The 12,943-nt window shown below is 39.8% G+C and overlaps 1 protein-coding gene across 1 annotated transcript in view; it reads left to right on the forward strand.

The window, feature by feature from the left end:
* The window catches only part of LOC134320440 (dynein axonemal heavy chain 8-like), a 44,353-nt gene that overhangs the window by 1,586 nt on the left and 29,824 nt on the right, over positions 1-12,943 (forward strand). The window contains exons 2-26 of the mRNA XM_063001823.1: positions 136-266; positions 350-484; positions 2,366-2,450; positions 2,828-2,979; positions 3,069-3,258; positions 3,807-3,970; positions 4,505-4,681; positions 4,803-4,916; positions 5,739-5,846; positions 5,947-6,048; positions 6,127-6,273; positions 6,360-6,557; positions 7,744-7,820; positions 8,563-8,662; positions 8,749-8,868; positions 9,191-9,326; positions 9,407-9,591; positions 9,690-9,770; positions 10,421-10,537; positions 10,614-10,733; positions 10,810-10,945; positions 11,034-11,137; positions 12,168-12,274; positions 12,357-12,474; positions 12,510-12,657. Of these exons, the coding sequence (XP_062857893.1) occupies positions 138-266; positions 350-484; positions 2,366-2,450; positions 2,828-2,979; positions 3,069-3,258; positions 3,807-3,970; positions 4,505-4,681; positions 4,803-4,916; positions 5,739-5,846; positions 5,947-6,048; positions 6,127-6,273; positions 6,360-6,557; positions 7,744-7,820; positions 8,563-8,662; positions 8,749-8,868; positions 9,191-9,326; positions 9,407-9,591; positions 9,690-9,770; positions 10,421-10,537; positions 10,614-10,733; positions 10,810-10,945; positions 11,034-11,137; positions 12,168-12,274; positions 12,357-12,474; positions 12,510-12,657 (3,250 nt within the window). The 5' untranslated portion in view covers positions 136-137. The remainder of the gene's footprint in view (positions 1-135; positions 267-349; positions 485-2,365; positions 2,451-2,827; positions 2,980-3,068; positions 3,259-3,806; positions 3,971-4,504; positions 4,682-4,802; positions 4,917-5,738; positions 5,847-5,946; positions 6,049-6,126; positions 6,274-6,359; positions 6,558-7,743; positions 7,821-8,562; positions 8,663-8,748; positions 8,869-9,190; positions 9,327-9,406; positions 9,592-9,689; positions 9,771-10,420; positions 10,538-10,613; positions 10,734-10,809; positions 10,946-11,033; positions 11,138-12,167; positions 12,275-12,356; positions 12,475-12,509; positions 12,658-12,943) is intronic.

The raw sequence follows: 12,943 nt of genomic DNA on the forward strand, positions 1-12,943 counted from the left end.
CTGACGATCCTTTAAAGTTCATGTCACATCAGTGTTTGTCCTGTTACAGGAAGTGATGTGACTGATTCATTTTATATGGCAGCTTTAAATATCACATAAATTTATATGGATTTAATGCACTTGTGCTTTTGATAGACATGAGTGGAGCTTCGCAGGCAGAAATGGGGGACACGAACCCATCAGAGTCTGTAAAGCGAAGGCCAGGCAGGTATCACCAGTCTGCTTTGAGCATGCTGGCCATTCACAAATCCACAATGGAGAAACAGGTGAGATGAATTTACATTAAACCATAATGAAAGACCTGTTCTGTAGACGTGAAGCTGACCAGCAGGACTTTGTTAACCTGTAGGCCAGATTCAGACAGGAGAGGGAGGTGAGGAAGGCTAGTCTGACGCCAGCACACCAGTACATGTTTGAAGTCCTGGCTGTTGGGCTTGGCCTGGAAGTTTCAGCGGTAGAAGATTTTATTCTTGATGCCCCATCAGTAAGTTTTACAGCAGATTTATAGGGCTGGGCGATTTTGCAAAAAAAAAAATCTCGATTATTTTAAAATTATACCCGATTGTCGATTATGATTTAGATTTTTTTTTGTTCTTGTATAATGCAATTAAAATAAGACTCAAATTTCTTTTTTTGCATTGTAATTAAAGGCTGCAGAAGTGCAAAAATAGTAACAGCACCACCTATAATAATCCTTTTAAGGGACTCAAACTTTATAACAATAACGATATCACAATAATTAAAACAAAATAGATCTAAATGATCTATATCCTTATCTATCTATATCTAAGAATAGCTCACAAACAACTTTAATTTTAAATGATGTTCAGCAGAACCTCCTTACATTAGGAAAAAAAACTACAAAAAGTCCTTTACAGGTTTCTTAAAAGGAACTCGTACGAGCCTGTACTGTGCTGTTTCCACCACTGAGTGAGTCTGTATCAGTATCTACACTGGGGGGGGGGGGCATCAAGCGATCACTCAACTCAGCTTTGATTTTGTCCTCTTGTGATTTGGGGGGTGGATACAACATTTTAAACATGTAAGGATGTGTAATGTGTCATTTTAGTCCCATAAAACCTTCAAACTGTGTTAACCACTATTATGTGTCGTAGAATGATTCGATTCCATTGAACGGCCCTTTAAGCCAAAATAAAGGAACCGATTCGCGCATTTGGGAGTCATTACATACATACGGCTCTTTAAAAGGAACCGAGACAAAAGATCCGACTCCCTATCGCAGAATTCACTGCAGCAGTTTCCCAGACGCGATTTCTTTACTCAGTAACGGATGTGATTTAAAATGTAGTGAATTACAATTCTTAGTACAAAACTTACTTAAGGCTACGAGGCTGCGCGAGCCTTAAGGTCGTCATCTCAGCTACTTCTTTTTGTTCCACGATCCAGATCAAAGCAAAAAGGAGATCGGGCCTTTTTAATTGCGGCCCCAAGATTGTGGAACAGTTTGCCGCTAGAGATTAGGGCTGCATCATCATTGACCTGTTTTAAAACTAAATTAAAAGCTTATTTTTATGCTATGGCCTATGATAATAGTTGAGATTGATGGGTTATGTCGTTGTGTTTGTGTATGTGTGTATATGTATGTGTGTATATGTATGTGTGTACATGTAAATTTGTACTTTTTGTGAAGCACTTTGGGCAGACATTATTGTCTGCAATAGTGCTATATAAATAAAATGAACTGAACTGAACTTAAGTAAAAGTAAAATGACAGGCTGTAAAATCTACTTTAAAAAGTACAAGTACACAAAAAGACCGACTCAATTACAGTAACGCGAGTAAATGTAACTCGTTACTTTCCAGCCAATCCTGATCGCGCTCATCGGCTCCGTATTTTGATTCAGTTCAGCGGTGTTTGATTCAGTGAATCTTAATGAAACTCTTCTGTTTGTGTCTCGTTTTGCCGATCGTGTTTGCGCTCCTTATTTCTGAATCTAACCGTTAGCGTGTATAATCCTTGTTATCTTCCGTTTACTGTTTTGGTTTTCGCTGGTTTTGGACTCCAACTGGTTTTGTACCCTGTTTTTATATGAAACTTTCCCTGATTTATATTCCGCGAGCGTCTGCTCAGTTTCTGCTTCGTGACATGTTGGTATTTTCATTAAAATATAAAGTATGTAAACAATCGCGATTGAAAACGTTCATGCGAATTAACCGAATTAATCGTGAAAATCGCCCAGCCCTAATTTATACAGTGAAAGCAACAGAGGTGGACAAAATAACGGAAACAAACTACAATTAAATGTATTGCTTAGCCAAACAGTGATGCATAACTCAGTTTCTTTCACTTATTTTGCATTTAAAATGCACCACATAACCAGGCCTTTCTGTCTTTTTTTGATAGTTAGCACCGTTTGATGATTTCTTTGCCAAAGGAGGGTCAGAAGTTATTTCATTTGCGTACCAGGAATCAGAGGTTCCAGGAGTAGGTGAGGACATGAAGAGCTGAACGTCTTTATGTTGCTTTTTATCTGTATTAACAGAACAAATTAAAGAATATCCACAAATCAGCTATATTGTTATAACAACAGCATAGTCGTGTCATGCACAGTAATAAACAGCATGTATGTTCTGCTCCCTACGTCTCTTAAACATTGTGTATTAATTCATTTATTTACATACATTTATGTTTTATTATTGACAGGGTGTTGCTGTTATGTATTGATTCAATATTTGTTAAGGAAGCATATTATTATTATTTAAACAGGATTTGGCCAATTAAGGACATTCACTATAATATTACACAAAGGTAATTTCTGCTACTGAACACTCTCTTTTCTCATCCTGTTCATATTAAATGCTGTAGAATGTGGTCGCACTTTTCCTGGCGTGTCGAAGGGAACCAAAATGATGCGACTGTTCCTGGCCGATATGTCCGACACATGCTTTGAAGGACTTTGTTTGTTTTTTCTGAGAACCAACGCGGATGTTGCACTCAACCCAGCGAACATCCACAAGGTGACAAACTGCACTTAGTTAGCACATTGTTATTATTTCTGCAGTGAGCTGTGCTCATTTCAGAGATGCCTGGTCTGTTTTTATTGTAGGAGATTTATCTATCCATGCTCAGCGCCACAGAGGGGATGCTGAAAGGAATAAGAGATTTGTTATCAAATGTGTACATACCAGCAGTTTGTACAACTGAGAACTGGGGGGCTTTAAACCAGTCTAAACATGGAGAGAAAATCAAGCAGAACTTTAGAGATGACCTGTTTCACTTCACGCACTTTCTGGATGGTAAGAGTATGTTTTAAAAATATGTGTTTTTATATCTTCTGTAATTCTAAAAAGGTTATAAACAGTGGTATGTAGGCTGGTTCTGATAAAGAATTAAAAGGCAAATAGAATCCTGACTGGTGTAATTTATGTTTAGATAATGTAAATTAACTGAGGTTATTTCTAGGTTTCTTTTTTTATTGTTTTTATGCATTTTCCCTTTTTCTCCCAACCTAGTCATATCCAGTTCTCTCGATTATATCGCCCCTCCACTGCTGCAGACCTGACCCTGTTTGAGGAGGGCAGTATCTAACACACGCCCCCTCTGACACGTGTGCAGTAGCCAAACGCTTCATCTGCATGAGTCGGGTTCTTTTTGATGTGCCTCTCTGTGATATGCTGTTCCTGGCAGGAAAAAAGAAGCGGTCAGTGACTGCACATGTGTCAGAGGAAGCGCTTGATAGTCTGTGCTTCAGCGTGGGAGTAGTTACAGTCGAGGAATCGGATACGACTAGATTGTGTTTAGACCCCCCCGTGTTTAAGCTGGTCATGTATGATTCATTCTGCAGAGATGCAGCTGAGCATCGAGGGTACCGTTAAACTAACAAAAGCCTCAGAGATCGACTTCTCCAGACTTGTGACCTTTGAGAATATAAAAGCGGCGGCTGAAGACGCGGACATGGTGCGCAGACTCGAGGAGATTTTAATGGGGTGGCACAAGCAGATCGAACAGGTGCGCGCCTTCACATAACAACAGTACAGTCATGTTACCTGTGTAAATTTGCCCTTACAGCACATGTACGACTTTTTAAAGTGTTTCAGTCACATTAGCTTTCAATTTACCATAAATGACCTGTTAAAATTTAAATCACGTCACATGGTTTCTTATCAACAAGGTGTTTAAGCTTCATTTAATTAAAAACAGCTATCAAAATCACAGCAAACATGACAGAACAGGAACATGAAGATGTATACTATAGCTAGAGGTACAATAGCCCCGTCCAGGGTGTTTCTGTGTGCCTTGCGCCCATTGAGAGCTGGGATAGGCTCCAGCACCCCTTGCAAATAAGCAGCTTAGAAACTAGAGATATTCCCTACAGCTTTGGGTAATATTAATGTACCATACTAATGTACCATACATGTTATTTATTAAGTTATTTTAGCACGTCTGACACACTGCCTTGCCACAAATCTATGGTCTTTGTACTGCCACTACATCCTGTCGTGCAGATTTAAAGGTGACCGTGTGAGACCTTTTGGGTTGTAGGTGCTGACAGAAAGGAATCAGATTCGTAGAGAAGATGATGCGTTGGGGCCTTTGACAGAACTCGAACACTGGAAAAGGATGTCTGCAAAGTTCAGCTCCATCATAGAACACATCAAAGGCTCAGAATGTAAAACTGTGGTGAACGTCCTTCATATAAACCGATCAAAGACCATAAAGGTACAAGACATCATAAAAAATATCTGTTTTTTAATGGTGATGTATAATGACGTACAGAGATAGGCATGATATCGTACACCACAGTTTATTGTGGCTCTAATAAAATGGTTTTGTTCTTCAGCTATGGCGGGAGCTAGATAACAGAATAACTGACTGTGCGAACGAGGCTAAGGACAACGTAAAATATCTCTCCAGCCTGGAGAAAATATGTCGGCCTCTTTATAACTCTGATCCAGTAAGTGTACTTTACTCCAACGTGCTCAGAATTAGTGGCTCACTAGGGTAAGTGAATAAAAGAAAATAAGAATTTAATCTTTGTGCTCCTAAGTATATGACCTATATGCACACCCATGAGCCAAAACATTAGGACTACCCGCCATATGTGCTGCCTAAACAGCTCTGACCTGCTCAGACATCTGAAAGAGTCCTGTGGTATCTTATAGCAGGACATTATCAGCTACTCCTTTAACTTCTGTATGTTCTGAGGTGGATCGTTCTCTTGGAGTTTGAGGGTGCCCCAGTTTGACTGCACCCCATGCACATAACCTGGTTAATACAGACATGGTTTAATGAGTTTGCTGAGGGGACTGAAGTGGCTCGCATAAAGCCCTGACCTTAGCACTACTGAACATGCTAGGAAGAAATCAGGAGCACAAATTCCTATAGATATTTTAAGATGTTGTGGAAAGCCTTCCCAGAATTGAGTAGGCTGTGACAGCCTCAGTTTGGGTGGGAACACTATACTTGCACCCATGGTTTTGGTATGGGATGTACTTGTTTTTCACCTCACTCATCATCTTCTCAGTACCATGTACAGGCCAACACTACTCTTGCCTCTATATATTGTTTTTTTAGATTAGAAATGTCTTTTGTATTTATTGTAGGCCTTTTTGTTCTGTGTTGCACCCTGGTCCTGGAGGAACGTTGTTTCTTTTCAATATGTACTTCTCCCTCTAGCGCATGCTGTGTGTCCACATACTTTTGGCTAAATCGCTCTTCCCTAATACTATCACCGTTTATTAGGTTTGTATCACTTCTGTGTTTATATTATTTTTAGGTCACCATGACTAAAAGTATCCGGACTCTCATCACCACCATTTGCATGATACATGATGTGTCAAGATATTACAACACGTCTGAACGAATGTCTACACTTTTTATTAAAGTACGTGCATACTTGTATATTTGATTGGATTGTTTTAGTTACCTGGTGGTTTCATTTGATCATACAGAGAATCCGAAATACTGTGTATACATCATTACAGGTTACTAATCAGATGGTGACCGCCTGCAGAGCTTACCTTACTAATAATGGCACCTCAAGCATTTGGGATCAGGACACACACGATCTCATTAAGAAGATGCAGGTAGGGTGTGGTTTGTTTATTCGGCTCTCCTCGTTTTATATCCAGTTAAACGAATCGTCTGTTATCTTTTTGCAACAGGAGTGTATCTGCCTGTTTGAGGAGTATCGGTCATGCTTCCAAAGTACGAAGAAGCAGAGGCTCGAGACGCAGCCCGGGAAATCATTCGAGGTGTCGGAGATGTACATCTTCCGCAAGTTTGACGATTTCTGCAAGAGGCTCGAGAAGGTGACCAGCCATTTTCACATGACCACGACACCGAGCAGAGCCGTCCTGGTCCATCCCTGAATCCCTGAAGTGTTTTGTGTTTTTAGATAACTCAGATGATCACAGTGATAAAATCGTTCTCGGCCCTCGGCCAGTCAAGAATCGAAGGGCTCGAGGCTCTAGCTGCAAAGTTTCAGAACATCTACATCAACATAAAAAAGAAGGAGTACGACATACTGGCTCAAAGAAGAGAGGTGTTTGAGGTGGACTTTACCGAGTTCATGTCTCACATCAGTAACCTGGAGGTGAGTGGAGTGTTTGACTTAAGAAACATTAAACAGACTAAACTCATTAGTACTTTTTTCCAGTGCCGTTGTTAGTAGTTAAAGTTGGAATGTCTACACTAAGACATCATTTGCTTTTTATAGCAGCGGTCCCAAACCTTTTTTGCACCATATACCGGTTTCATATAAGATATAATTTCACGGGCCAGCGGGCATAATAAAAACACAAAGTGCATAACAATACTACTCACCAATAATGGACACCCCCACCTAGGGGTGATAGGAGGCAATAACACCTGAAGTTTGTTCCTTATGTTCGGTCTAATCCGTAACTTTCACCACTGCAGAAAATCCCGCTTCACAAAGATAGGATGTTAGAAATGGACCCAGTGTTTTACATTTTACATTTTCAGCATTTAGCAGACGCTTTTATCCAAAGCGACTTACACAATGAGCAATTGAGTGTTAAGGGCCTTGCTCAAGGACCCAACAGTGGCAACTTGGTGGTGGCGGGGCTTGAACCGGCAACCTTCTGTTTACTAGTCCAGTACCTTAACCACTGAGCTATCACTGGCCCCAGTGTTGTCATTGCCTTTGTAGCGATCTCTAATTATTTATTCTTTCTGTGCGGCCCGGTAATAAATGACCCGGCCTGTGGCCCAGTGGTTGGGCACCACTGTTCTACAGCATTACAGGTTGGATTTGGCCCGTTCCATTTCACAATTGTGGTATTTCTGATGTACTCACAGTTTAAAAAACTGTTAAATTTCCAAAATAATTTATGTCCGGAGATTCGGGCATTATCATTTTATTTTAGAATCACGTCTCGAGTTATTTTCGTAATATTACGATTATTTCTGTAGTAAGTTCTGGTATGTTCCCAGATTTTGTGCTCTTGTAGCGTTTACAGAAAAGCAGCCTTATATCCTAATGCTTTCAGCTTCATACTTCTTTGTAGGTGTGCTGTTTTATGGATATGTGCCATCCTTCTCCCTCCAAACTGAATGTGCCAACCAAAGAGTTCTATTTGTTGTGTCTGACCAGAGTAGATTATCCTTTCATACGTCATTTATCATTATGATTAATGTAATATAAACGTCTAGCATAATTACAGGATAATTAATTCAGCTGCAGTTTGCACTCTTTTACATGTATACAATTACTTTTACATATATACAATTAAACATATCATTTTTTTTTTCTTCAGCACCAACTTCAAGATTTAATGAGAAAATGTTTCTCCAAGATTTTTTCATCTCAACAAGCCTTAAACCTCCTACAAAGGTGCTCTTTAACATACAGCTATTCAAATCCACATCTTACAGTACAGACAGTGTATCGTATTGGGTTTATAATAGTTAAATCGGGGCTTCAAATGCTTTTGAATTTGCCTTCAACTGGTTAATTGTTTGAAAGTCTGATGAAAAAAATAGAGGAAGGACTGGATCAGAGATCTATACAATCAGGCATTGGCTGATATGATGTAAAAAGTCTTAACCGGTCTTTGTAAGTTTGTTTTATTCACACTGAGTATCAATAAAAAGGACTGACCATTATAGCAGTGGGTGACAGAAACACTCCAGACAGGATGACCAGTTCTCAATTCAGACACCCACATCAGAGAGACTGATTTAGCTGGAAATGTGTGTGAATAATTTGCCAGAAACCGGTCGCTGTAATAAGGCAGTATGACGTATAAAAAGTCACTAAAAACCCAGATTACATTATGGCAGGATAATTAAGTTACACTGGCAGTCTGGTACATTTGTTACTACAAAGTCCGGTTTAGCTCCTGCACGTCTTGCTGATCTCTTTAAGTATTATAGCTGATTTCTATCACTTTGTTCAGAACTATGTTATTGTTATTGTAATTATTATTCATGCAGAACTATTTAATGGTACAGTTTAAGGTGGCAAACAGACTGACCCTAACCCTAACCCTAACCCCCCCCGTGTTATCTTATATCAGCTAATGTTTGACAAAGCAGATCACGTTCAGTCGTTAATGAATGTGTTTGGTTTCTAGGTTTCAGAAACTGAACATGTCGTGTCTGCAGGCAGAAATCTCCACAACCCTCCACCTGATTCTGCAGCACTACGTCACAGAGCTCGAAGCTGTAAACCAGGTCTCTGCTGGTCTAAAGATCTGAGGATCATTGTCACACTAAAAGAACAACAGAATTAACATTAACTCCTGTGTTTATATGTGTAGCACTATCAGACCTACAGAGAAGATCCTCCCATAGGCAGAAACATGCCTCCAGTGGCGGGCAGGATTGTCTGGGTCAGGCAGCTGTTCAGCAAAATACAGGAACCCATCAGTTACATTGAGGTGCACACAGACTTTATGAACGCTCCTTGTTTTTAAAGGAACATTTCATATTGTGCTACACTGCTTTCATAAGCCTCCCTGACTCACTGTTTCATTTATTTATACAATCACTATGATTTGTTGCTAGTGAAAGGTCCTGCAAAATAATCTAATGCTAATAATTCAGTATAATTAAAACAAAATAGCTCAATCATTTAATAAGAATTGTTAGTAGAAGTCCCAGTAAATGTGTATTTGGAACAGTTCAGTTTTATGTAATAATTAAAAAACATTTTCACCATATACACCAAGTACTTACACATGCTGTATAAACAATATGCAGAAAAACTCAGAGGTCCTGTCCACATCTGAGGGGCAGGATGTTGTGCAGCTGTACAACAGGTCTGCAGCGGTGTTTGTGGAGTTTGAGATTCTTTACTATACAGCCTGGATGAACAGGTTCCCACAGTTGGAATATGGCAAGTATCTTAAGCGTTTCTGTTACATTTGAACCCTAAAGGAATGATGGAAAACACTCATGATTTTACCTCTTTTACAGCCCTGTATGAAACCCTGCTTGTTCGCGACCCAGAATCAAAGAAACTGCTGGTGAACAGTTCTACAATAAACGAGACATTACGAGAGATTAAATGCTTGATTAAACTGGGATTGAAGGTTCCCGAGAAGGCTCTGTATATGTTTAGGACAGAGAAACACCTAAAGACAACACAATTCAGATTAGAGGTGGGAAAAAATGAGCTTTCAGTTCATTCACTTTACAACAAACCTGCTAATCACAGTGAACTGTGTGTGTGTGTGTGTGTTTGGTTTGTGATGTGTAGACGTTTATCAGCAGTTATGAGGATACGCTTGAGGAAATTCCTGCTATGTTTTACAGTCTGATGATATCAAAAATAAAAAAGGTATGATATTCTTCTCACTGGCTTTTATATCTGATAAATTATTAAATAGAATATATCAACATGTAAATATGAATTAATGCCAGATCAGTGTTTTTCGAACCCTGGGTGGGTCGTGAATCAGACAAAGTGGGTCGCAGAGAAATGGAGGCTTTATATTACATCTTGTAAATCACAGTGAGACCAGATACAGTAAATAGCATTCTTTGTGTTGCCTGGGTTGTGTAAAAAATCATGGACAAAATGAATTTGGGTTGCTTAAAACCCTGGTCTAGATTAAGTGTCTTATCACAGTGTGCATCAGCTGGGTCTCCCTTAAATTTCTTCCATGGCTTGTTTCACACTGTAGGTCTGATTGCTTCAGAGTAAAGCAGAATACACAACAGCAGTAAGGGCCTGGGCTTGATTCCCCTAGGTCTAGGGTCCTTTCTGTGTGGGGTTTGCATGTTCTCCCTGTGTCCAAGTCCAAGGACATGCAGTCAGGTTAACTGGAGCTACTAATAATTGCCCTAATTGTGTGTGTGTGTCTGTCTGGGGTGTTTTCAGCATTTTGCCTGGTGAATCAGACCCACTGCAGCCCTGACCAGGATAAGGCAGTGGTAAAACAGAGAATGAATGATTATATTATCTAATGCAGTTGCTCTGTGTACCAGGTGGACTCTGTGCTTCGTCAAGGCTTGGTGTTTCTCAGCTGGTCGTCTCTCATCCTGGACACATTTTTCAATGATCTTGATGCTGCCATGGCTGAGCTGCAGCATGTTCTAAAGAAGGTACATTCTGAGTGTGTATGTGAGAACAATAGTGACATGATTAACAGTATCTTCTAACTGCATGTAACATGTTCAGGTGACAGATCTTTGCGAGATTCGCATTGAAGGTGTTTTACACAACATCTCCGAGACTGTCCTCATCACCCTGCCAGAGGACAGAGCCTCATCTCTACAGGACCTGATTACCACCAACGAGGTAACGTCATGTTACCCCCAGCATTCGGGATGCTTAAGAATACTTTATGATGAAGTAACATTTAAATCTGATACAGGCTCAGACTAAGCTGTGGGCTCAGACTCTCAACCAAAAGAGCAGCCACGTAGAGGAGGCAGTGAAGGAACTGACTTTAATCTTCAGTGCTATTTATGAGCCAAAAGAAAGCAAAGACCCGGCTGAGAAACCTAAAGGTATTTTGATTAGATTGATCTGAACAGGCCTTGCAAACGTTTCTATATAAACAGAAGTAACGAAAATGATGCTGTTTTGTATTTGTAGGACACAAACGTGTTGCATTCTCAGAAGATCTGGGCTCATCAAACGATAAAGACAGGTTCAAGGCAGAAGCCCGTGAAGCTGATAAAGACGAAGACTTTAAAAACGTAAATGCTGGGTCCACTATTTGTCAGCTAAAATAAATACTTCACCTATAGTTAAGATTAATCTATAACTAAAATACTGCCTGTAAAACAAACTGATATATATATGTATATATGTATATAATATATATAGACCTTCTAGTTAGAGCTTCCCATGTTCTACATAAATCAAGGACGGTGTTAAATAAGTACAGGATGTCAATTTATCACATGGCTTCAGCTACCCATCTCCCTTTAAGACATATCCAATCATGCCACTGTAGATGCTTGCCTGCCTGGTAGCACCTCTGAGTTTCGAACCCCTGATCTCAGCAATAGTAGGCCAAAGTAAATGACCACTGCTCCACCTAATATTTGTTATACCAATGCACCAAGTGAAATGTTAACCACTAATACCCTGAAGCCACCGTATTACTGTCTCACACACAAAACCTTTAGCTGTAAATGGTAAGCAACACAGTGATGTGCATCGTGTACTCATACTTCCCCGTGGAGCATCAGACACAACAGTAACACTTCTGCATCGCTTTCACTAGCAATCTGGTTTCTGCTTAGCAAACAGCATTCTCTTCTTCTTCTTATTTTTATTTTTATTATCACAAGTAGTTCACAGTTCCAACAAGGAGCTGGCAAATCTGATCCAACAGAGGTGCTAGCAAATCTGTAAGTGTGAAACTGTAATAAAAAGAAACATCTCCACCTGGAACAAATGAAAGTTCAACCAGGCGCAGGTGACTGTCTGTTACGCGGAAACAATGGCAACCATCTGCACCTCCATGCCTTCTCTCCCGACCAGATTTGGAAAGGCAGAAAGACATTATTCTGTAATCGAGCCACACCGTCAATCTCCACCTAGTTCTGTTTGGCCTGCAAGGGCACCAGTTATGATGTAAAACATACCATGTATAAAACAAACAATAACAATTTTATGTTCATGTGATAAAGAGACCTAAAAACAATGTAATTACATTTAAATCATTTTTAGATTTAAATCATTAATGGCCCTGCTGTTTATTTTCCTGGTTATTTGTAGGAGTGCAGAGAACTGTATGCTCACTTCAGCGCAAAACTTCTGGACGCTTTGGTGAAGGCCACATGTTTGTCTCTGGACACGTTAAAAAGAAGATTGTTTATTTCCAGGTGAGAATGAACATGTTTCACCATGTAAATAAATCATTAAAAAATACACAAAACATTTAAAGCAGTAATTTTTTCTTTCTAGCTCATCTGGCGGCCATCCCAGTGTCTCAGATGAGGTGATAACTTTAATAAAATCTGAGATCCACCTGACCATACCCAATGTGGTAAGTGTTTATATTACTAATGCTTTACTCTGTGCTGTTACTGAATCTTGGAACCATAAGCACATTGAGAGTTCTGTGTTCTGATGAAGGTGATGATACCGAGTCTTGATAAGATCCAGCAAGCAATCATTCACCTGGTGCATCTGGTGCTGGAGGTGAGCCGCGGCGTGGCATGCTGGAAACAGGATTGCCGCTCAGACGACGTTGGAAAGTCTGGATGTAAGAGGCGGCATTAACAATCATTAAGAATCTTCCACGGTTTCCCTTCAGCTTGATGCATTTGGAGTTGTTTTGTTTCCTGCAAAAAACAGAAAGACATATTCTGTACTGTAAAGTCCGGAAGCGTATTGCTGCCACACAGATGAAAAGAAATGTCAGTATGTTGTTATAAAGAGAATCAAATTTTACTTCATGCTTTTTTTACTTCATGAGTTTTGGTGTCACTGAGCAGCACAGATGATATTTTTATCACTATTTAAACACTGCGAAGGATTCTTAAATCTTA

Source organism: Trichomycterus rosablanca, chromosome 9 (genome assembly GCF_030014385.1).
Source record: "Trichomycterus rosablanca isolate fTriRos1 chromosome 9, fTriRos1.hap1, whole genome shotgun sequence".
Classification (NCBI taxonomy): Eukaryota; Metazoa; Chordata; class Actinopteri; order Siluriformes; family Trichomycteridae; genus Trichomycterus; species Trichomycterus rosablanca.